The sequence below is a fragment of the Dipteris shenzhenensis genome, chromosome 9 (assembly GCF_047967505.1).
Source record: "Dipteris shenzhenensis isolate YYH24624 ecotype China chromosome 9, Dip_SZ_1.0, whole genome shotgun sequence".
NCBI classification, from domain to species: domain Eukaryota; kingdom Viridiplantae; phylum Streptophyta; class Polypodiopsida; order Gleicheniales; family Dipteridaceae; genus Dipteris; species Dipteris shenzhenensis.
In genome coordinates this window covers 56,387,862-56,413,545 of record NC_141604.1, presented here as the reverse complement: position 1 = coordinate 56,413,545, position 25,684 = coordinate 56,387,862, and the positions used below count along the sequence as shown (strand labels likewise).

At 44.7% G+C, this 25,684-nt stretch overlaps 2 protein-coding genes across 5 annotated transcripts in view; one reads left to right on the top strand and one right to left on the bottom strand.

Annotated features, from left to right (window-relative positions):
* Positions 1-22,511, top strand: part of LOC147898870 (arogenate dehydrogenase 2, chloroplastic-like) — a 67,837-nt gene extending 45,326 nt beyond the window's left edge. For 2 of the 4 annotated variants that reach the window (XM_087379107.1, XM_087379106.1), the window contains 2 exons: positions 21,437-21,511; positions 22,105-22,511. In XM_087379107.1, the coding sequence (XP_087235233.1) occupies positions 21,437-21,511; positions 22,105-22,380 (351 nt within the window). In that variant the 3' untranslated portion in view covers positions 22,381-22,511. Of the gene's footprint in view, positions 1-21,436; positions 21,512-21,871 lie in introns of all 4 variants that reach the window. The other 2 variants (XR_015541524.1, XM_087379108.1) reach the window with 2 other exon arrangements.
* On the bottom strand, positions 2,414-5,024 carry LOC147898871 (uncharacterized). Its single transcript, XM_087378830.1, has 3 exons — positions 3,568-5,024; positions 2,961-3,398; positions 2,414-2,810 (listed from the first exon to the last, which is right to left on the bottom strand). Exons 1-3 carry the CDS (start codon positions 5,022-5,024, stop codon positions 2,414-2,416), a joined length of 2,292 nt encoding a protein of 763 aa, XP_087234956.1.
* Positions 22,512-25,684: the final 3,173 nt, after the last annotated feature.

Sequence of the window (25,684 nt, the reverse complement as noted above, 5' to 3'; positions counted from 1 at the left end):
ACCCAGTTGGAGCTTCGTATTCAGGACTATGCTGAGAAGCTTGATTTTGAAATGACCAAGCTTGCTCATGCAGATATAGCCCTGGGTATGGCATGGCATTCTAGGAAGAATCCAGCCATTGATTGGGAAAAGCACGTATATCAATTCAAGATGAATGATGTGCTTTATGTCTTGCGAGGTGAGAAAGATATACCTCAGGGACCGTTGGTTTCCGTGATGAAAATCAGAAAAGCTCAAGTAGAGTTTTTATTCCTTTGCACAGCATCGGTAGAGCCGGTTGATAATTCTTCGGCTAGCACTGATGTTACGCAAAGTGGTGAGATGGCCAAGCTGGCTAATCTTATAACAGAGGAGTTCTCTGAATGTTTTAGGGATGAACTACCTTATGGGTTACCTCCAGAGCGGAAAGTTCAGCATAAGATTGAACTGATCCCGGGGGCAGAACCTGTAAATAGACCTCCCTATAGAATGAGTTTTACTGAAGAGGCGGAGGTGCGTAGACAACTGGAAGAATACCTCAAGTTGGGGCAGATTCAACCAAGTTTCTCACCTTTTGCTTCGCCAGTGATATTAAAGAAGAAAAAGGATGATACGTTTCGCCTCTGTATAGATTACAGAGCATTGAATAATATCACTGTTAAGCACAGGTAACCGATGGCCCGGATTGATGATTTACTAGATGCATTACATGGAGCCGTGATTTTCAGTAAGATTGATCTTAAGTGCGGCTACCATCAAATCCCCGGATTAGAGCCGAGGATGTGCATAAAACGGCTTTCAGAAGCAGGTTTGGTCATTATGAGTTTTTGGTAATGCCCTTCGGACTTACCAATGCTCCAGCGACCTTCGTCATGCTTATGAACGATTTACTACGCCCGTATATCGGAAAGTTCGTAGTACATTTTATTGACGATATCCTGATATTCAGTAAAAGTCTTACTGAGCATTGTGAACACTTAAGAGTAGTGTTCAGTACTTTGAGGAAAGCCAGTCTTTATGTAAATAAAAAGAAAACTATACTGTGTATGGTTAGGCTTGAATACTTAGGGTTCATAATTACTCCACAGGGGGTAGAAATGGATCCGAAGAAAGTGGCTGCGATACTAACTTGGCCAATCCCTCAGAGTCTGACCGCATTGCGATCATTCTTGGGATTTGTTCAGTTTTATAGAAGGCATATCAAAGGTTATTCCGGAATAGTATCGCCATTGACTGATCCTGACCTCAGATAAAGTACCTTATGGCCTAAGGCTCATGTGTTAAAACCCGGGGAAAATGAAAAGGATGACCTGGCATCCAGAAAAGGCCAAACTTATGCAAGATATACCATAAGGGATGGTATGCTAGTTAGAAATGGCAAGGTTGTAGTACCTAGTCAGAATGATCTCAGGCAGAGAGTCATTCGACAATGCCATGATAGCCCGTGTGCGGGACATCCAGGAGTCGAGAAGACATATGATCTCGTGAAGCGAGATTTCTTTTGGCCAAAGATGAAAAAGCATATTCATGAATATGTGACACGGTGTTTCTAGTGTCAGGTAAGTAAGGCCGAGTGGGTGAAGCCACCCGGACTTTTACAGCCCTTGGAAATACCACTAAGTAAGTGGGAGAGCATTTCCATGGACTTTATTGTAGGGCTGCCTGCAACGCAAGGAGGGTATGATTCTATCCTTGTGGTGGTTGATCGTCTAACCAAGATGGCTCACTTCATTCCGACTAGAGAGTCTGTTAGTGCCCCGCAAGTGCATAGTTCAATGAAACGTTTCAGAACGTTGAAACGTGAAACGTTTTGAAACGTTTCAAAACGTTTCGAAATAATAGGTGAAGTTTCAAAAAACCAAATTGTATTTTTTGGGTCCAAAAAATATAAATTTTATGCATGCATACATTTGGTATGCCAAAACTGTGCAAAACTAGCTAAAAACATAGAAAAAGAGTCAAGACTTGACAGAAAGCCTATAATGGCCAATGGTAGAATAGATTATAGACTCCAGATTAGAAAACTCAATCAAGCCTTCAACTTTATCAACAAGCCTATAATGGCCAATGCTAGAAATTAGAATAGAGTGTAGATTACAAAGCTCAATTAAGCCTTTAAATTTTAGAAATTAGATTTCAGTTGAGTAGATACTAGAATCTAGATAGGTCATAAAAAATCAGATTTCAGATTACAATTTACAAGCTCAAGCCTTAAACTTTATCATATTTCAGTTTTCACAAGTTCAGGAATCACAACCATGGAATCTGGACATAAATCAAGTTCTCAGTTTCACTCTTGTAAATAGTCTGCTAGTCTATAGACTAGAACCTAGATTACATAACTCAAGAGTCAAGAGTGAAGGCATCAACTTTAAATTTCAAACAAAACTAAAGTTCAAACTCTACTGAAATCTGAAAGAAAGTAGCAAGTTAATCAGCAAGAATCAAGATCTGTAGGTGCTGGGGTGTGGGCATCTTCTCCCTGGCCCTCAGCTCCCTCCTCCTCCTCCTCCCCATCATCACTATCAGAATCTGCAGAAGTGGATGAATCCTCTTTTGATGATGAGGAGGTCTCCTGTTCTTCTGGAGCGGCTGCTATTAAAGTTGGTTCTGTTCTCCCTGCTCGTCTGCCTGCCTGAGATCGTGTGGCACGTGCCAACGATGCCCGCTCCTCAGCAATGAATGCATATGCATCATCATCCTCATGCATAGGATGAAGCATTTCATCCTCAGGGACTTGCACACGTATCTTATCAGGATCCACCTCCTGTGGACCTTCAATGGTCTTCATTCGTCGAATAAGTCGTAGATTGGCATGGACATATACAAGCCTACCATACACCAAATGAATTAACAGTAAATACATGTAGGTTGTAGCATAACTATAATTCAAATGCTAATAATGAGCTGTGTGCTGAGTGCATATAAAAGAAAATAGATATGCCGAGGCCGGAGTGCTCACACACAAAATTATGAATTACCTGTCAAGTTGTCCAGTGCCTAGTCTATTCCTTTTTTTAGTGTGTATAAGTGAGAACACACTCCAATTCCTTTCACAGGCGCTAGATGAGCAATCTTGTGAAAGGACTCGGAGAGCAATGCGCTTCAACTCCGGCGTGCCCCGACCATACTTCTCCCACCAGGTAACAGGCCTCAACTGACCATCACGGAGACATGCACGAGCTGATCCAAACTCCCCAAAGGAGTTCCTAAATGAGAGGAGTTGGTCCTCCAAAGCATCTTGCAATATTGCATCTTGATATGCACGTTCAAGGAAACCTGTCCACCCTGCAGTCAACTCAGCATCATCCGATTGGTCCTCCCTCCTCCATAGAGGATGCAAAATGTGTGCTACTACATGAATAGGCCTATGGAACCATGTCCATCTTTTTTCCCACAAGGCCATAATCTCTTGCTCTCTGTAGGGTGCAAATGAAATATATTTAGGTTGCTGCAAACCTAGAATCTAGATTCTAGATTCTAAATACAAATGTAACATCATACATGCAATTCCTTAAAGCTGCAAATAAGAAAATTAATTGCAGCCAACAGTGAATTGAAAAGTCAAGATTCCTGATTTGCATTTACCTTGTTGCATCAAGCCATGTGCACCCTTTCAATGCCTCTCCAACCTTCTCCATAAACTCATACACGAGTCCAATTGTGCATCCTTCTCTATCAACAAGTCGAAGGGTACTGAAAAGGGGCTGCACAATCCCCACAATCTCCTCAGCTGCATGCCAAAAATCACCATCAAACACAATGTCCTCAAAGGCACGTGCCTTTGGTTTGCTGGACTTATCCCAGCTCAACCATTCCTCACTGACTACCATGCGCCTTAAGTTAGGCTTCACCTTTACCAAGCGTGACAAGACTATAAAGAGATAGGCAAAGCGGGTCTTTGAGGGCTTCAGAATCTCATGGGAGCTATGTTGCCGAAAAATTGCAAGGGCTCTATGCTTCCTTGTCAAGAAAGTCACCATGCTCCGTGCCTTGTCAACCACCGAGGAAATCCAAGGAAGCTTCCCTATGTCCTCTATAAGAAGATCCAAACTATGTGCAGCACAGGGAGTCCAAAAGATATGCGGATAGTCACTCTCAAGTAGCGCACCCATGCGCTGATAGTTACTTGCATTATCTGTAACCACCTGTACTACATTCTGAGGCCCCACATCCTCTACTGCCTTCTTAATGTGGCTGTAAATGTACTCACCTGTATGAGATTCATTTGATGCATCTATGGATCTCAAAAACATAGTACCCACGCAAGATGATACAAGAATGTTAATGAGCGGGCGCCTCCTGGTATCTGACCACCCATCACACAAAATGGAGCACCCGTATCTAGCCCATGATGCCTTAATAGGCTGCAGCTCCTTCTCAACTTGCAAGACCTCTGCTTTCAGCTCCCGAGTGCGTAAAGTCTCTGAAGATGGAGCCCTAAATGAAGGGCCAACCTCGGCCACTGCCTGAACGAACTCCTGAAAAGCTGGAGTACGAGCAAGGTTAAAGGAAAGGTCACACTCATAAAAGAGCTTGCGAGTTGCCCGACGAGCAGATGCAAGCAAAGTTGTGACCCAACTGGCTCGTAAAGTCCCTGGCCTGGGTGGTAACCTGGTTGAATTTGGAAACCTTGGAGGCTTCACAACTCGCACTGATGCCCGTCTAGTGGAAGCACTACCAATAGAAAAAGAAGCCCCTTGTGTAGGTGGTGAAAGTGGAGGAGGGGGTCCAGATGTCACAGATAGAACGGGACTCCTGGGAGGAGATCCAGGACGTACTAGTGTTGATGAGGCCTCAACTCGTGCCCTCTTTGACGGGCCACTTGGTGTGCCTCCCAAGGAAAGAATTACATCATCTGGAACTTCTCCTACACATGGATTCACACCCTTTCCAGTGATACCAAGAAGATGTGCCCTTACACGAGATGCACTACCACAAAATGAGCCACCACAATGCTTACACTTCCATTGTTTCGAACCCGAAGCACCATACTGTTGCTCCACATGCACTTGCTCCCAAACAACGTCCTTTGCTCGCCCCATCTCTAAGCTATACTACCTGCGAGACAACCAATAATCCCTTTGATTATTTGTTGCTTCAAGCTTGCAAGACAAATTACAATAAATTTTGTATTGTGAATCGTGAATGTAGTAGGTAGTAATACGTATTACGTATAGTATATACTAATGAACATGACCAACCAACTGCTTCCAATGCTCATTGCTCACAGCAGCTAGCTAATAGCTAGCTAGCTGGCAATTAGCAGCATCATGCATGCAGCATGCAGCAATCTACTTGCCACGCTCCAACGCAACGAACAAAAGGGGCTACAGCCTAACGTACCTGCGTCCACGATGCACTTGGGCGCTCCTGGGACCTGTTCGTCGTTCAAAGGCGTTGGAGTAGAATCTAGATATCGATTGCTGCCTTGAGCCTTGCATAGGGGCCAAGGCGCTTGGAGCTAGCAGCTAGCTAGCGGCGCAGCCTGCAGGTGTCGCACTGTCGTGATTGTCGTCAAAAAGCCCCTAGCCTGCAGGTGTCGTGACTGTCGTCAAAAAGCCCCTAGTCGAGGGCCGAGGCTCGTGGGCTTGGATTTGCAGGTAATCGAACGACGAAGAGCAAGGCTGTCACACGCCGCGTCGCCGCCGTACGGGAGATTTGGCCTTGCAAACTTTTATCTAAGCTTACCCTAGCCACGTTTCATTGAACATGAAACGTTTCGAAACGTGCTGCACGTTTCGAAACGTTTCAAATTCAATGAAACGCGTTTCATTGTGACTATGCGCAAGTGGCGGATTTATTTATTAGACATATATTTCGTCTGCATGGATTGCCTAGATCAATAGTGTCAGACCGAGATGTCAGATTTACGGGTCATTTTGGACGGCGGTATTTGAGGCACTGAGGACTGAGTTGGGAATGAGTAGTGGGGATCATCCTGAGACGAATGGTCAGACGGAGAGAGTCAACCAAACTTTAGAGGATATGCTGAGGGCATATGTGTCATTGAGGCAACATACGTGGGACAGGTGGTTGCCATTGTTGGAGTTTGCCTATAATGATAGAAAACATTCCTCTACCGGGTTCAGTCCGTTTGAGCTGAACTATGGTTATAGACCAGCCAATCCAACTATAGTTGGAGTACCTCAGAAAGTGCCTAGTGCCGCGAACTTTGTAGTTCAGATGCGGGAGATGCTAGCACTTGCGAGAGCTAATATCCGCCAGGCCATGGATAGAGCCAAGGTGTATGCGGATGAAAACCGGTCTATAAGGGTATTTAAGGAGGGAGAAAAAGTTTTTCTCAGAGTTCCTTCGCACTCGAAGTCATTGACTTCAGGAGAGTGTGCTAAGTTATCACCTCGATACTGTGGGCCGTGGTTAATTCTAAAGAGAATAGGCAGTGTAGCCTATAAATTGGAATTGCCACAGGGGTGTAAGGTGCACCCGGTTTTTCATGTTTCGCGCTTAAAGAAATTTTTACATACAGGTGACTCACTAATCGAAGGTGTGGTTTTGTTTCAGGAGATAGAGGATATTGCAAGGCGCAAACCAACAAGAATCCTGGACCAAGGAACAATGCAAATACGAAATCGGAAGATACCCACGGTGTTGGTTGCATGGCATGGTCAGCCTCTATCCGAAGCTACATGGGAATCCGTATATCAGTTGCGGAGAGTATTCCCAGATTTTATCATCAAGGACGCTGATGTCTGAAGAGGAAAGGAATGTTACGCTCTAGCCGAGGTAGCATGACCTCGGAAGAATCAGTCGACATTTCCCTTAAAGGATCTATCTCTGTAATATATGTGTTTGCGCTTCATGTAAATGATCGGGAGGGATTTAATGTCAAGGTCCTAGGTGAGGGCTGATAGCACCAGACTAGGTAGATCTAAGACCAAGGGCCTAGTGCAAAGATGTGCCTAGGGGCAAGGAATTTAATGCATCCCAAGAGAGGGGTGAAATGTTGCATTAGGAAGGCCCTATAGGGATGACATGTGGCATCTAGATCTATCTAGGGAATTGGGGGCTTGCTGAGGCTAGTGAGAGAAGAGAAGAAGATGATTCACGTGAAAATTGGTAAGGTAGATCTCGGTCTGCTTGTTAGCCTGAGTGAGATTTGGCTGGGAGGTGATTAATGGTGCTACTCCTGTGATCTTCAAGAGGGGAAGTAGAAATAGTGCATGACACCTTTGTTTCCATCCGATGCTCGGGATGATGTTCCATCTGAGGTTGTACCTCCTCCATCTGTTGGTCATTTGCATCCACATGTGCAGCCAGAAATTCAGCATGATATGCCTATCATTGATCATGATCATTTGCACATGGCTCGTAACCAGGAAAGAGCATAAAATTAGGAGCCCAAAAAGTTGGCTCCTTGACACATTAAAAGACAGCAAACGGGATACTCCTCTGCCAGCCCGTACGAGAGCAGCTGTGCGGAAAGAGCATGCTAGTTTTGTTGCTTATGCTTTGGTTGCTACAGCATGCAATGAAGAGCCCTTATGTCATCAAGATGCCTTTCAGAATGATTGTTGGATGAAGGCCATGCAAGCTGAATTGGATTCTATCCATCAGAATGACACTTGGGAGTTATGTGATTATTTCTGAGCTGCTTGCATACAAACGACCCTGTTCCGCACCACTTGGGTCGGAATTTTTTAGTTTGTAGAGTTTTACGGATGTCCGTATGCCCATACAAATTTGCAAGGACACGTGCGTGATGCTGTTAGGAATCCGTTTGACTTGTCAAAAGCTGATTTCGAGCTTTTTTGGGCTGGTTTTTGAGGTTTTTGCTCAGATCTGGACTCTTTTCATTCATTCCGGCCTTCCTCCAGCTGCTCCAACCTGCTTTAGCACGATTTGGCTGGGATCTGATCCCACTTAACTCAGATCTACCTGGTACAGTTGGATTTGACACTTGTCACCCTCTTTTATGTCATATTTGCACACATTGAAGTGAAATTGAGGTAATTTTGCTCTAGAAATTGGGGCTTTTGTGTCACATTTGTAGATTTTGCAGTGACATTTGCTCCTTTTGGTCACATTTTTGGCATTTGCAGTATTTGCCCTATTTTGACTCCATTTCAACTCTGATGTTGGGGGTTTATGATCTATTGCTGGCAGATTGACACGTGCGTGATGCTGTTAGGAATCCGTTTGACTTGTCAAAAGCTGATTTTGAGCTTTTTTGGGCTGGTTTTTGAGGTTTTTGCTCAGATCTGGACTCTTTTCATTCATTCCGGCCTTCCTCCAGCTGCTCCAACCTGCTTTAGCACGATTTGGCTGGGATCTGATCCCACTTAACTCAGATCTACCTGGTACAGTTGGATTTGAAACTTTTCACCCTCTTTTATGTCATATTTGCACACATTGAAGTGAAATTGAGGTAATTTTGCTCTAGAAATTGGGGCTTTTGTGTCACATTTGTAGATTTTGCAGTGACATTTGCTCCTTTTGGTCACATTTTTGGCATTTGCAGTATTTGCCCTATTTTGACTCCATTTCAACTCTGATGTTGGGGGTTTATGATCTATTGCTGGCAGATTGCAGGATATTTTCAGATTTGCAAGTTATTATGTCACATTTGCCTAAATAGCAATGACATTTTGCTGCTTTGATATGAAATTAGGGGTTTTTCAGTGACATCGGCAAGAAATTGCAGCATATTTGGTCACATTTGCAAAATAACAGCTTATTTGGGGCTTTTATCAATTTACCCTCTTTTTGGCATAATTGCCCTCTCCAAATTTGGGGCTTTTGCCGGATTTGCTGATAGTTGCAGCATTCTTTGCTTGACATAGCCAAATTTGGGTTTGGACAGCTTGTGCATTTTGCTCAGTGTTTGAGCAGCCATGTAGATGGAGTTCATTGAGCGTGTGGGGGCAGATAAGGTTATTCAGTTTGTTTCTGATGGTGAGAACTCCAACAGGGCAGCAGGGAGGATTTTAGAAGAGAAGGACCCTTACCTGAGCAAGGTAGCTAAGATGGGTGCAAGTAGAATTCTACACAGAACGATGGAAGGATGTCATTGAGAAGCTATTGAATGGATGGAGCCCTTGGGACTAAATACAGTGAATATCCCAAAGGATGAGGTGAAATCAGAGAAGGTATTAAATAGATGGAGCTGTGGGGACTAAATGCAGTGAATATCCCAAAGAACGAGCAAAAAATCAGACGACTGGTCTTGGAAAAGTTATTGCAAGAACTAGGAAAGAAAAAGGAATTTTACAAGCACAAGCGATCAACTCAATGGGGAAGTATGAAAGGCAGGAGAACTTGGGGGAAGATATATTGGCACATGATTTGCAGAATAAGGGCCAGTGTAATGAGGGTGGAAAAAGGTCCGAATTTAATAAGACTCTAGTAGAGTTAGAGGGGATTGTGCAGAGGACGATATAAGTCCAAACCGAACCCACGCCAGTCATAGTAGCAGCATAGCACAGACGACGTCCAGCGGCAAAACATATAGGGACTCATCGCAAACAACGGTAAAGAGCTTTGACAACTATTGTCAGCAACCATTTGACTCCATCCTGCTGAACACTGCTTCCGCGCCGGTGAATTGCCGCCAGCAGGGTTGCCATTAGCACCCTGAGCATTAGGCAGCAAGCTACATCAGCAACTAGGAAAAGCTAGTGACAGTCACAAGCAAGCACTTGAAGCAATGAGCAGCAAACGATGCAGCCAACAAGCAACGCCGGAAACAATAGCAAAGCAATCACTAAAATAGCATTGTTAATCAACAATAGACAGACACGATAACCCTTTGCGAATCCCTTGGTGAGGCTCTACTGAACGCTGATTCCGTGCCCATGAATTGCCATAGCCAGCAGGGTCGCCATTAGCACCCTGAGCATAAGGCAGTAAGCTACATCAGCAACTAGGAAAAGCTAGCGACATTCACAAGCTAGCGCCTGAGGCAATGAACAACAAACGATGCACCTAAGCTACATCCAACAAGCAACTCCGGAAGCAATAGCAAATCAATGATTAAAATAGCATTGTTAATCAACAACAGATAGACACAACAACCCTCTGCAAATCCCTTGGAGAGGCTCCCCTTCCCGCCTTGTCGTTCACTGTTCCTGCCCGTCGGTCATCCAGATTCATCACCTTAGCGCTGCAAAGTTGACGCTTCGCCACTGCGTTGTTCCTTTTCGCTGTGCTGACGCCCATGCCGCTCCAATGTGCTCCACCTTCAAACCTTACAAAATTTGATTAGGTTAGTTTGGCTAGGGTTAGGTAGAGCTGGGTTAGGTTAGCAAGTCTAGTTGGTTGGGATAGTCTCAGTTAATCAAGCTTGGGTTAACTTCACTTGGGTTGGGGTAGCTTGGGTTATTAGGTCAGACTAACTAGAGGTGATTCAATTGTCCCAACTTTCCTAGTGATCTTAGGTTAGGCGTCTTAGATGACTTAGAACCCCCCTGCCCCCTTTCTGAAAAAATATCTCAGGCCTTCTCAGCCCAATTTTGCAGGTCTTTACAGCCCTTACAAGGTTGTTTTGAGCTCCATCTTGAAGCTTCTTCATTGACCTTCCTCTTAAGCCTCTCCATCGGCATTTCTAGTGTCCTTGCACACAACATCAGGTGCTTATGTCGATTTCATTGAGTGTGCTTCCTTTCATTACACCACGGCTGTACTTGCTTGTGGGAGCAGCCGTGTCTGTCAGATTGGGGATTTCTTGTAGGAAGTATTCACATTCAGACTTCTGTTTTCTTGTGATAATTCACCATGGCACCCAAGCGTTTACCTTGTTTGAGAAGTCTCCATCTTTTGAGGCTGCTTAGCATGAGCAAGTGCCTTGCATAGTGGGTGCACCACTGATGGCACAGGTGTTTCTACTCGGCCAACATCTCCTACTACTTGGCCCATATCTCCTACATCTCTGGATATGTAGGCACAGTTCCTTGATGCCTTCTCCTCCATGCTTCAGGGTATGTTTCTACAGTTGGGGCAGCAGATCTCTTTGTAGATTGGCTAGCAGCTCAACCAAGTTGCCGCACATGCATTACTGGATAAAGGCAAGCAGCCTCTAGTTCAGCATGGGGATCAATCGGAAAGCTAGGGTGCATTCTTTGCTCCACGGGGAGGTTTTATGGTAGATGCTTGATACACCTCTGGATTTCAGTCCTTTAGACATTTCAGTTTGAGTAGTTTGCTCCCAAGTATGGTGGATTATCTTGGCATTGAGGATGCATTATCCTGTACCTCCAAGCACCTTCTTGTCGGACTTTAGGTCATGCTCTAGTTTACAGCTCTTTGCACCTTTGCAAATGGAGCCATCTATCTTGGGCTGAACCAGTGATGTACATTTGATAAGTGCTTCCATGAGCACAATTGGTCCTTTTACCACACCAGCCAGCATGCTTTGGGTTCACATATAAGTCCACAATAGTGGGAGAGAGGTCAATCCTACTCTCAGTCTTTTAGTATGCAGCCTTTGCATCAAGATGCATTTGGCAAGAATACACAGCCTGCGGTTTACGCTCCCATTGTGCAGCCGATGAGAACATATAGCCATAAACAGCCAGTGCATTAGACGGGTGGCTCTATGGCGCAATTGGTGATGTGCTGTCTAAGGCTTTGCGTTCATACCGTGCCTTTCGTGTGGAGATTTGTGATGAGATGTGAACCTCAAGCGTGATGATGCCCGTAAATAAAAATTTATGCTTCAAAAGATGTCAAGGATAAGTTGACAGTGCATAAGTTTAAAGCGGACACGCAAACCGAATGAGCTAGAGAAGTGGCTTAGGAAGCTGGAAGAAACCACTTGCGCTTCTACCCCAAACAAGATGAGGAGTGCATCATTTTTGCAGGGATGCATTTATAGTACTATGCTCATACATGGTGGCGGTACATGGGGGATTCTCCACAAAGACCAACCGTGTGGGTACAGTTTTAAGGGACTGATGGCCACCGTATTTCATATCCCCACTCGTACTAGAGCAATACTCGGGAGATTTTTATGCATTTGCCACAATTCGTAAGAAATTGTAGCGATTCGGAGGCTTTCCCTATTTGAGAGGGGAAAGTTTTATGCAGGGTTTGCATCCCTCCCTAGCCTCCAATGTGAGGGCTCGAGAGTCCCAAACCATTGAGCCAGCTGCCAAGATTGCAGAGGTATTCGAGCCTAAGTATGCTAACATATACCAGCATGCTACATGCAACACCTGGGATTGCGTTTGAGACTGAAAAGAAACCCAAGATGCTTGAGTGGCATGACAAGAAGGCCATAGCAGCCCCGTTTCCCAGGTTTCCTGCAATATTGGTCAGCAAAATGCCAAATGCAAAGCCTTACAGGCATTCCGATGTCAGAAGCCTAATGTTGTGCAGGCAACATACAAGAGCCATCATGGATAGTAAGAAAAAGTACAGAAAGAAAGTTTATTACCGTCTACAAAATACCAAAGGGTCTATGAGACTGAAAAGAAACCAGATACAGTGAAACCTAAGGGTGGGGCCACAAAAATGGGTACCCCTACCCAAGGCTGATGCCTGTGATGAGATGAGAAACCCACAAAGGGAGAGCAAACACCAAGTGGAATCCCCTGGTCGTCTATCATTCGGTCAACCATCATCGAGTGGCTGGACCTGTCTATGCTGTCTGTGGCACCAACACGACTAGATGACTAAGAAGACAAGAGGAGCTCGTCTGTCAGTGGCTCGGGATCTGGCGAGGGTGGCTGGCGTCGAAGAGAGAATCAGTGATAGAACACTACTGCCGCTCGACTTGTCTGGGTCAATCCCTCCTATGTAGTCTCCGTGATGTGGCCCACTATCTGACAAGTGCTATCATCACTCTAGTGGTCTCCCTCTCTCATTGAAAGGAGAGGATATGTTTGCAGTCCTCATTTGTGTGTCCACCTGCGGTCCGAATCTGGCGAGTCGTGTCCTCTGGCTCTCTCTTCATCTGATCACCTATTGTACCTGTTGTACCTGGCTGGCTCGAGCCACTGAAGAAGAAACCTATATTCGTGTTGTGGTTGGGCTCGGTTGGTCCGTCATGTGCTCTTCTCTGTGCTTGTTTGAGTTGATCTTTGTGTCTCTAGTCCTCAAGAAGGAAAATAGCCACCCGGTGTTGATCTAAATAGGCTAAAAACTCTTTGAGTAGGCTGAAATGTGTTTTGAAAAGAACTGGTGCTGTCCTCAGAATGTCATAGTATATTGGGTATCTGAAAGCATAGTGATGCTTTGTCTCGGTCTCCTACATATCACATAATTGTAGACCCGTCTCTTGCGTGGGATGCCCTGTGCTCTTCATGTCTCAATCCATAGCTTGTGTGAAGATACCCGAAATTGACCCATCAAGATCCTTGATGCATGGGGGAGATGAATTTGGGTGTAGTCCGGCGGCACGATGAACCCTTCCTATGAGATCTGTAATCAATGATCTCTGTAGAAGCTGAGTTTCACCAAAAGCTCAATAGGTGCTAACCAAGTCCTGAGCTGCAAGAGATCCTCCGCCTCCAATGCCATAGATGAAGTCAAGGCTAGCCATGGCAGTCTGCATCGTTCACTTGTCGTGGTACCAAAGTCCTGACCCCATGAAATAAGTGACCACTTGGAAGACTGCATCAAGCTGTAGATAGATGGCCCTAGACTTTGCAAGTATGATCCGATGCGGGAATGATGGCTTGTAGATCATCCAAGCGAGAAAAGAAACTCTATGAGGGACCAATCTTTCTCTGATAAGTTGGTCCTTTAAAAGGGACTACCGTACATTCGTGTCGGTTGGACCAATAACTAGAAGAAGAGACTTAATTTTGGGATTTGAAAATATGAGTGGAAGCATTTGTGCTGGAGTCTGGCTAGTGCGGCATGTCCCTTGCTCAAAGAGGCCTGCATAGTTGGGTCGCTTCGTGAAAATCATACCTAAAAAGAGGACACCTAGCTGTGTGTAGGATGCAACAATCTCTACCAGTCCACTGTCGAAGGGAAACTGCTCTATGGGTGTGGGCGCTCGAGATGTGTTGAAGATCATAATCTCGTTTTACCCAAGTTGACCTTTAGATCATGTGTATTGCAGAAAGATTGGAGCGCATACAAATGTTGCCGGAGACCCTCAGTTTAGGAGGAGAGTATGGCCACGTCATCTGTGTCTAGTAGAATTGAAATTAGCGAGCCAGCTATTGAAGAACCTGCACCTCCTAGAGTTGTGATGAAGGACTCAAGCTCATCGATGTAAAGGTCAAATGAGGTCGGTGATAATGGACAACCTTGTTTGAGTCCGATCGTGCTCATGATCTCCTCTGTCCACTCCATTAAAGTTTTGACTCTACTTGATACGTGCTCATATAGTGCCCGGATTGCCCAAATAATGTTCTAATTGCACCCAAGATCAAGTAGGCGTATGAAAAATCAAGCTCGTGGTACAATATTGAAGGCTTTGTGAAAATCCACAAAGCAACAATAAACCCTCTGCTTCTGTGCTTTGGCCTCCTCAATGCCAGCCCTCAATGTAAAGATGTGGTCCAGTGTAGCATGATCTGCTCGGAAGCCTGCTTGCCTCATCACTTTGTGTCATGCACACTCTGCCGCTCAGGTAACATAAATGTCAAGTGCTGTTGCATAAATCCTGGACATAACATGTCCAATCATGATGGTTTTGTAGTTTTCCGGATTCATGGAACCCTTGCGTTGTGAATGGGTGTTGAGGGTCCAGTGTGTAGGAAAACGGTGCAAACTGCTTCATTGAATAGCTTTGCTAAGATCGGGGCTAGTGTACTAATACCACGTGCAATGTACTCCATACAAAGCCCTTCATGATGATCTTTGGCTTGGCCATTGTGTAGTTTGAGGGTAGCATTTTTTATATCATTAGTAGTAAAGAGTGCACATGAAGTAGGGCATGGTAGATGTGGGGCAAATCTATGCTTTGAGTGTGGTTAGAAATGGACTCCCGAGCACTGCGATGTATGCAAAATGGAGAGTATTGGGATAGCCAAACTTCGCATGATTATTGAGCTCTTTGATGATGATGAGTTGGTGGATGCTCCTGAGATCCTTGATGTGACGCATGAGGAGACAGATGGAGTAGACAAGTCAGGACACACTCTAGACGCTAGAGTCGGGCGTGGCTCTAAGTTTCTCTTTGATCTAGGTACTCCTACTCAGCTTACCCATGACATACATAGGGTTCAGCTGAACATGGTTATTCCATGTTGTACTCCTATAGTCGCTTTAGTTGAGCATCGTGTTGTTGTGCCATCCCATGCACGAAATGATGTTGATGGAAATGGACCTGTAGATGAGGAGGAGCAATATTGGGATGCTTAGTTGGTGCTCTACTCAATATCTTTTGATATATTGATGGGTGCCAGCACACTCGGATCGAGATGCAGAGTCCCACCAAGCCATTGTTAGATGATCTTACTAAAGCTCTACCTGGCACTCCTAGATCTCTGAGCCCCCGTCCTCTGAGCTTATGTAGACTTTCTGTCTAGTTATCCTTCCACCTTGCTGCCTGGGAGTCAGCTTCTCTTTAGCTAAGTCTGCAGCCCTGTATGCCTCCTTCACCTCCTGGATGTAGGCCCAAGGTAAGCCTTCCTGCTGCTCCTTTCTGCTTTGGATCTGCTGCTCCAACTGATGCCTAATTGGGACCCTAAGGCCCCCTTTTATAGGACACAAGGCCCTTCCAAAAAACTGACCAGCCAGCCCTTATTTGGGCCGACTGGGGCTCGCCCCTTTCCTTTAAAGGCAGCCTGGTTGGCTGGCTTGGACCAGCCCACAACCCGGCCCCACCTGCACTCCTTGCCTTGGGCTACACCTAGACGGGCCCCATCTCTACCCCTTGCCTTGGGCCCCAAATGGCCTCTCATATGCTGCGATCTGCTGCGCCTCTTCCTGCTGGTGTTTCTGCCTCTTGCGAGGCCCTTTTGCCAGCTGCTTTTCTTTCTCTGCTGCCCACATCGCAGCCCATGTGCTGCCCATGTGGCAGCCCATGACTCTTCGTATTTTCATATGGTCCACCCCCTTGATGCACTCACTGTTACACTTTGGCCCGATTCCAATCCATCGATGAAGATGCTTCAGTAGCTCCCATGTAGTAGCCCTTTGGATTGCTTTGGTGTCCCATAGCTTCATGGCTTTTCAACCAATGGCTCTTGCTCCGCCAGGCCCGGTTCCGCTTCTCTGGTACACAAGTCCATCCTTGGTACTCGATGCACGCCCACCTTCAATCACGAACCCGTCTTCAAGCTCAAGCACTCCAGGTACCAAAACCTCCAACTGTCTCCCTCATGATGGGTGAACAGCTTGAAGTCCTCCAGGCACCAGGCTCGCAGGGTCTGTTTCAAGCCATCCTCCGTCTGGCAGCTGGCTAGGTCTGCAACCAAATAGCATACCCGAGATGTCATATCCCTAGCATAAATCCAGATTACCTGGACCATAAAGCTCCATCTGTAGTTCCTTGTTGTCCCCCTCCAAGTCACAGCCTCCATTTGACTCTGAGTTCTCAAGTCTTGTTGAAGAATCCCCCTTTGTGTCAGCAACACCAGCCAAGCACCTAGATGGCTCCAGGCATTCATCACCTTCACAAAGATCTCTAACTCCTCTCCTGACCATTCCTCAATGTCAAACATCCTGACAGTAACACCGAGGTCCGTAAACTTAATCTCAGCATCACTGAGAGATGCCACCAAGAAAAGTTCATCTCTCACCACTAGCTGAGCTGACTCCTCTGACTCTGAGCTGCCCCCCCTTCTTCTGATCAGCCTTCTTCTTTTTGCAGTCCTTTACAAAATGCCTTGGCTCATCACAATAGAAGCATTTCTTTTCTTTCTTTTCTCCCCCTTGCTCTCTTCATCTGAAGAGTCCGCTCCGTCGTCAGATTTGTCATTCTTGGGCTTGCCTTTGCCAGGCTTACTGTTGCCCTTGCCTTTGCTTCCGTCCTCAGCTACTAGGGCTTTAGAATCCGTTTCATCATACTTCTTTTCTCGAGCTTCTTGTTGCAACAACAATGGAACCAGCTCCTTGAATAAGCTCTTGAAGGGTGGCCGGTCCATTACTCAGCCCAAATGGCATCACCTTGAACTCATACAAATCACTTTCTATGCGGAAGCCTGTCTTGCGCTCATCACCCCTTTCACTCTGATCTAATGATAGCCTGATCTCAGATCTCTATATTTTTGAAGAACTAAGCACCTCTTAGTTCATCCAACAGATCATCAATCCTGGGAATTGGAAATCTAATTTTAATAGTGGCCTTGTTGAGATCCTTGTAGTCGATGCACATGCTGTATGAACCATTCTTCTTTTTTACAAGGAACACTAGGGAGGTAAGGGAGAAGTGCTATGAGAAATGAAATTCTTCTCAAGAAATTCTCGCACCTGTCCTGCTACTTCTCACTTTCCACTTTAGAGAGACGGTATGGAACCTTGTTTATGGGCTTACTTCTGGGCTCCAACACTATGGCATGATCTATTGGATTAGGGTTGGTCACCTCCCAATTGTGAACCCCAAAATGAGGAGTACATCGGGGAGGTGGACCATAGGACAATTAAAAGGGTCATGGGGCTGCCACATGGGGAGCACATGGGCTGCCATTTGGGCAGCAAAGAAAGGAAAGTACCGGTAGAGAGAAGCCACCATGAAGGGCAGATCTGAGGTAGAGCTGCCTAGAGGCTTTCCATGATTGGAGAAGGCCAGTCTGTGCAGGGTTTCCAACAAGCAAGGGGACAGGGCAGCCAAGGTACGGAAGCTTGTGTCAGCAAGTACGAGCGGGGCCTTTGGGTCCCCATTAGGCATCACTTGGAGTAGCAGATCCATAGTAGAAAGGATCAGCAAGAAGGCTTCCCTTGGGCCTACATCGAGGTTGTGAAGGAGGCATACAATGTTGGAGAGTTAGCTCAAGAGAAGCTGCCCACCTAGGCTGACTACCCCGGTAGCAAGGTGGAAAAATCATTAGATAGAGAGTCTAAATAAGCTCAGAGGAGCACGTAGGCTTAGAGATCTAGGAGTTCCAGGCAGATAGTAGGAGAGTTTTGGTAAGATTAGAGGACCACGGTTTGGTGGGACTCTACATCTCTTTTGTATTGTGTCCATTCATGGACGGAAATATATCATTGTGGATTCTGTATTTGTCTTGGATGCACTATCTATTTACTGGGTTGCACACACATATATGGTAGTAAAGTACACGCAAGTAAAGAAGCTTGATTCCGTAGTGGAACACTTCCACATAATTCTTGGGGACGCTCTATCAGTCTTCCGTCTGCTGTAGGATACCCTCTGGTTGGATTTCATTTCTAACATGGTATTAGAGCCTTGACAGAAGCTCACGGGAAGTGGAGCTTGAAGGCAAGGACCTTGCTCAAGGACAACCTTGATTCGTTGCTCGGGGGAATCGATTTTGACATTTGAAGGATTGTACCCAGGGGGGAGCCTCAGGTGCAAGTAGGTGTCTAAAGGATATAGGCAGGTGGGAGGCTCAGGTTCAGGCAAATGTACGACACTCTAACTTTACCCTTTTTAGTTCATTGTCATGGCCAATAGATATTAGATCCCTGATTTTGGTGAGATGGGCAAGCTCGATGGGACCAATTACCTATTGTGGAAAATGAAGGTTTGGAGCCACTTAGTGCTGACCCTGTTTTGGTGAGAGCATGGTACTCCGTGATGCGTAGGCCTTGGCTATCATTGTGGGTACCACAGCAAATGCGGTGCTTCCTCACATACAGATGGCGAGCACTTCTTTCGAGGCCTGGACAACATTAAGGGACATGTATGAGCTCAATAATTAGGTGAGGATCTTGGTCCTCGAGACGGAACTATATGGCATGAGCATGGATGAAGGGGCATCAGTATAGAAACACATCACTAAGATGAAGATGTTGAGGGATCAGTTGGTGACAATTGGTTAAAGGACGAGCTCGACCAGGATGGCAAGGTCATTGCTGGGAATGCTCCCCTGGAGTTATACCAGTTTTGTTACTACGATGAGTGCAAGGCATAGGGCAGCACCGGTGACTAACAAAATATTGCTGCCACTTCTCTTCCAATATGTGCTGGTTTTCTTTGATAACATCCTCATTTACAACAAAAGCAAATAGGCGCACATTGAGCATGTCAAAAAGTGCTGGAAATTTTGAGGCTGCATCAAGGCCAGCAAATGTATTTTTATGGTAGAAGAGGTTGAATACTTGGCACACATTGCGACTAGAGATGGGTTTTGGGTGGACTCTACAAAGGTGAAAGTGCGTGAACGAATGGCCACAGCCACTGAATCCCACCCAGCTGAGAGGTTTTTGGGCTCTTGCCTCCTACAGACAATTTATCGGAAATTTGCCAAGAGGGAAGCTCCTGTTACATACCTCTTGAAGAAGGATGCCTTTTAAAAGAAGTGCAGCTCAGTTTTGATGCCCTGATTTCTCATGGCCATTCATTGTGGAGGCAACAGCTTGGGAACTATTCTAAGGAAGGAGGATGGTGTAATAGCTTTTGAAAGCAGGAAATTTAATGCCAAAGAACTCACCTACAATGTTTATGATCAGAAAATATTGGCCATCCTACATACCTTCACTTTGAAAGGGTAAACAAATGGGTAGAGGAATACTTGAGGCATTGTTGTCATGACACCTAGGGTCGTGGGATAAGTGGCTTGCACTTACTGAATTTTGCCTCAACAGTACAAAGCATCTCTCTATTGGGGTTTTGCCACAACAGCACTAAGGACTAAGCATCTCTCTACTGGAATGAGCCTATTTGAGGCCATGTAGGTGCAAAGTGGGAATGCCTTTCTCAGTTGTCTATAAAGAATATGCAAGATGCCCAAGCCAAGCAGAAGAAATATGCGGAGGAGTGTAGGAGATAATTGGTTTTGAAGGAAGGGGATTATGTGCATTTACGTCTCCACAAAAATTGTTATGTGTCATTGAAGGTTAATACCAGCGCAAGCTTGCTCATGCCCTTACAGGATCATCCGTAAGATTGGGGAAGTAGCGTATCAATTGGAGCTACTGAGCATCTCCACGATCCACAATGTGTTTCATGTGTCTTTGCTGAAACCATGTGGACCAGCATGTGCACATTCTTCCAGATTTGCTACCTATGGATAAGGAGGGTCATATCCTCATGTCCCCAAGCGCATTGTGGGTTTCAGAAATAGAGTATTTCGCAACTAGGTATATATCAAGTACCTTATGAGATGGAAGGTATATATCAAGTACCTTACGAGATGGAAAGGACTTGTACCATGTTGATCTGCATCACTTTGTTGTCTCTTGTATGACAGCTAGAAGATGTAATTTTGAGGGCAAATTTCTATGGGAGGGGATCGCTGTAATGAAGGGGGAAAGGGACTAATTTAATAGTACTCTAGTGAGAGTTAGAGGGGATTGTGGAGGGGACTGCATAATCCAAATCCACCACTCATGTATGCACTTTTTGATATGTAATGGTAACGTAAGCCTACTCTCCTCTTTCCTCGTCCTCCGTACCTCCTCTCTCTCTCTCTCTCTCTCTCTCTCTCTCTCTCTCTCTCAGTCTTAAACTGATGTATGTCTGTTTACTCTTTCAGACTATTATGTAGGTACTCAATAATAATGTGGGTTGCTTTTGCACTCCTTGGGAGCTGCCATGTGCCCTCCCTAAAGCAGATGTACTAGAGGGTTTCTTGCTGTCCCATAGACCTTTTGGTCTCCAGTGGACGTTAATAGACTTTCTTTCTTTCTTTCTCGCTCTCTCTCTCCCTCTCCCCACCCCCCCTTTCAGCTTTCATTCCCTTTTCTCCTTCATCTCTTTCCCTTCCGCTCTTTCTATCTGTCTCTCTAATTCTTCCCATACCCCTTTTCTACAAGCAGATCCAATGATTTAGGAGTGGAAAAAGGCAGATGGAAAGGCCAGGGATTACAAGAGAGAATCTGCAAAATTTGTCCCACGGGAGAGAGAAATGAAGAGCACACACTTCTCCACGGTAAAAGAGCATACCAGGGAGAAGTACAAGAGTGATGCCAACAGTGAAAAAACACTTCTAAGTCAACCAAGCAAGCAATTGGGAGCATATTTGAAGGAAGTTCTAGGACATAGCATCAAAATTCTGGATACGGCACATATGCTAGCTAGACACATAATAACTACAGAGAATTTTCAGCCTTTCACTATGGGAAGTCTAAATATTATGTCGTTTGATAGTTGTTTCTAGTCCCATAGATCGTGAAGAGTCTCCAGTGGACACTAATAAAATCATATCATATCTCTATGCATGTGGTTTTTGAAGGTTTTGTGTCTTGCGTGCGAACATGTGTTTCTTTTTCTTTTTTTTGGTATTATTAGGGTGGGGTGGAGTGGGGTGGGTGCGTGGGTGGGTGTTGGGGGGGGGGGGGGGGTGCACAAAGTTTTGCTTTTGGATTTTATGTTTCGCCCCTTGTTGGTTGAAGTACTTAGTAATGGCTTGCACCTTCCAGCCACAAGCTGGGTGTACTAACATGGAATGATAATTTTCAATGGCTTGGTCAGGTGGAAAATACGAATAGCGATAGCTTTGATCTATACTATGGCCTCTTTATGTACAATGTGAATGCTACAGAGCAGGTCAGTTACTGTTTCATCTTTTGTGTGTTCATTATATAGTTTTGACAGACAACCCTATGTGTAAGACTTTAGAGTAAAAAATCCAAAGCCTTTGTGTGGATAGAACATGCCACCATTGCTTTATAGGGCTGTTTAACTTCAAATTTTTGTTATTCTCTACCAAACGAACTAATCTTTCTTGAAGAGGAAAAATATGACTTATTGTGAGAATGCAAATTATAGCCCAAGCATGGGCTTTGTTTTTCTTCGTTATAAGGACCACAAATGCCTTGTGGTTCTTTGCTGCTTTGTTTTTCTTCGTTATAAGGACCACAAATGCCTTGTGGTTCTTTGCTGCTTTATTATTTGTGAACGACGTAGAGAGCCATTTTGTGATCGAGCTCGTGTGCCTGATGAGCAAAGGATATTAAGATATGGGCCTTACAATGGTCAGGCTAGTCAGCTAAAACATGGGCCTTGTGTAGCTTCATCAGGTGTTTCTTATCGAGAATTTTCATGAGCGCTGTACTGTAAAATTGAAGAAAGTATTTTGAATCAGAATTTCTTTTTGAACTGATGGCAAAAGCAACATGTTGAGCTTATTGTGACTGCAGCTGGAGAGATTGGAATTAGCATTTGATTCTGTGAAGAAACAGCTATTCAGTCAATTGCATGACATTTTGAGAAAGCAGATGTTTGGAGCACCGGAACAAGAATCAACAGAAACAAAATCCACAATAGTTATTGAAAATGATGGAGCTGGAAGATTTACAGAAAAGGCATCAGATTCAGTTGACCAAGACAACTTCCATTCATCATTGAAATCTCTAGATTCTGTAGCTAGTAACCAACCTTTTGCTGACTCTAATGACTTCATGAAAGTCAATTGACAACTGATCTGTATTGTCTTTACACAATACAAAATTGTGACACCAGAAGTGTCTTCATCTAGCACAGTGCATGGACTAATAAATCTTAACATTTGTTTATGCTCGACACTTTGTTAGATACTTATATTGGAATGATGAGTATTTTGAAATAAATTTTCCTTTTGTGTAGTTTATTAATTGTTTGCTTGCATATTTACATATGTTGTGTGGTCCATGTTGTATTAGGTTTGTATCTAGTACGATAAGTGTGACAAGTCTCTTTTTTTTGAAGCAAGATGTTATGTATTTTGATAGACCCTTGAGGGGGGCCTGGACCTTCTACCCAAAAAGGGGAACAAACTTTCCTAGGCCCACAACATGAAAAAATACAAGGCCCTAATTAAGAGATTGCAAGTGGCGCGAAAGTGATGCAAAGCCGAAGGAGTTTCAGAGGTGGCCATCACACTACAAGGGGACTACAAAATATTCAACCCACTTTTGTTGTGCTACATAGACTCGATCTAGGATTTTGAGTTATGCGTATGGACAATTTCAAAGTCTCCCATGTTAAAGAGAACAAGATGTGATGACCTTAAAGGTTCACACATATGAGACATGGGAAGTATGTTCTTTCTTGATGTTGGTTTTTATTTTAATGGGACTGCTATTCATGGCACATTTCAACACTTGAAAGAAAGTATCGGCCATGTATGATGACTTTTTGCACAAAGCCTATCGAGGTATTCACGGACATGTAGAAGCCATGAGTGGTGCTAAGGATGAGATTTAGAACACCATCTTTGCCTAGTAGTTGGTGATGCTAATATCAGGCTTGAAGGGGGCTTACAACTCACATGTATAACTCGATCTAGGATTGAGTTATGCATATGGACAATTTCAAAGTCTCCCATGTTAAAGAGAACAAGATGTGATGACCTTAAAGGTTCACACATATGAGACATGGGAAGTATGATCTTTCTTGATGTTGGTTTTTAATTCAATGGGACTACTATTTATGGCACATTTCAACACTTGAAAGAAAGTATCAGCCATGTATGAACTTGGACTTCTTGCACAAAGCCTCTATTGAGGTATTCACGGACATGTAGAAGCCATGAGTGGTGCTAAGGATGAGATCTAGAACACCATCTTTGCCTGTTAGTTGGTGATGCTAATATTAGGCTCGAAGGGGGTGTTGGAGATAAGTGCACACTAAGTGTACTATTTCCTAGTCTACATTTGTCTAAGTCTAGTCTAGTCTTTATGTCTTGAGTGTGTGCCATGTGGCACTTCTACAATTATCCCATAAGCACTCTTGCTTTATGTCTTGTACTTTGGCCCATATATTCATGGGTCACATCATTGCAATCTATCTGTCTAGCTTGTGTCTTGTCTACACTCTTCTCAAGGTATTTCTTGTCTTTCAATCTTGTTATTTCATTTCTAGTTTCTAGTTCTTGCTTCCATATTCCAACATGGTATCAGAGCTAGGTTGATCCCTCTTCTCTCCCCTCAGTCTGCCTCTTCTCAGATCTCTCCTCCGCTGCAGATCTACCCCTCTTCTCAGATTTCTCCCTCTTCTCATTTCTCCCTCTTTCTGCCCTGTCATTGTGCGCCAGATCTGCGCACCATTTCTGCCAGATCTGAGCGCTAGATCTGCGCAGTTCAGCCACAGATCTGTGCCCATCAGCTCCTGCTCCTGCTGTCGCTCCTGCATCAACGTACGAGAGTGTCCATACAGTCCGTACGACTGTACGGAATCCATACCTACTGTTCGTACAAATTAGCTCCGTCCGTACTCCGTACTCAGCTGTTCGTACAGTTCGTATAGTTCGTACGACTGTACGAAATCCATACTTGCACAGGCCGCAGTTCTCCAGCTGCTGTTCGAGATCTGCTCCATCTTCACGGAGATCTGCGCCATCTGTTCGACCTCCTGGACTGCGCCCCTTTTTGCACCTCTGCCTCTGCCTGGGATTAAGGTACTGTGCTTTGCCTCTTTCAGTTTGCTGAGCAGTCTCTCTTTTCCTCTTGCTTCGATGGGCTGTCATATGCTATGGCCTCGACAAAGTGGTGAGAGAACCGGCTTCTTGGATCTCTCCTTTCATTCATTTCTACAATATTGTAAGGGAATAGACACTGCCCTTGCATCCTAGCAAGAGGTAAGACCTTCCCACATGGCATCTTCCTCTCATTCTCTCATATCTATTGACAAATTCAATGGGTCCAACATTCATACTTGGCAAATCAAAATCAAGTGCCATCTTATGAAAGGTCTTTAGGACATTCGACATTGTTCACCGTGCTGCTCCCGAAGAGTCCGACATTGAGCAAGTTGTCACTTATGTTCCCAATGCCAAAAACGACAAAGCCTATGCTATCATCTTGCTCGGTCTTGGAGATGATTACATGCATCACATCTCCGACATACAGTTTGCTTCTCAAGCATGGATCACTTTGGATATCCTTTTTGGACCCAGATCTAAAAACTCTAAGATTGCACTTATGATCATTCTTTGATCTACATATGCAGGAAGGAGCTACTATAGCCTCTCATGTCAATTATCTTCGCAGTCTTATGGTTCAGCTTGCGTCAGTCAAGTCTCCCATCTCCGAAGATATTGCTATTGCTGTGCTTCTCAAAAGCTTACCTGACACCTATGCTACTCTTGTCACTACCTTCAAGTATCATATTAATCCTTCTCTTGAGGGTATCATCAATGCTCTCCAAGAGGAAGAAAGAACTCAACAACGAAAGGTAACTGACACTGCATTTTTAGCAAAGAAAGGAAGTTCTAAGGTAAGAAAGCCTTGCACCCATTGTGGCAAAACTAATCATATGGAGAAGGACTGTTTCAAGGCTCATCCATGCACCATTTGTGGCCGTGATAATCACCGGGAGAGGGACTACTACTCCAAACCCTCTACATCAGCCCCTACATCTACCTCAGCCCATGTTGCTGCAGCATCTCCATCAACAGATCCTGCTGTTCCTTCCTCATATGATGAGAAGTGGGCTTTCTGATTACTTCTATGTCTTGTCTACCACCTTGACCACCGATGATGTAGGTCAAGGGGTTCTAGTTTCTTGGTCTTTCTGTTTGACTACAGTCAGTCTTCTGTCTATCTAGTCTTATCAATCTATCTGTCTTTTAATCTGACTATGTTTTGGTTTAGATCCATCTTGTCCCTACCCTTGTGGACCCATATGAGGATATCACTTGAGGAGGGGTGTCTCAGGATCTTTGTCTGTCATGTCTTCTATCTTGTCTCTCAGTCTATCAGTCTTTATGTCTGTCTTCTAGTCTTGTCTTTCTGTCTTACT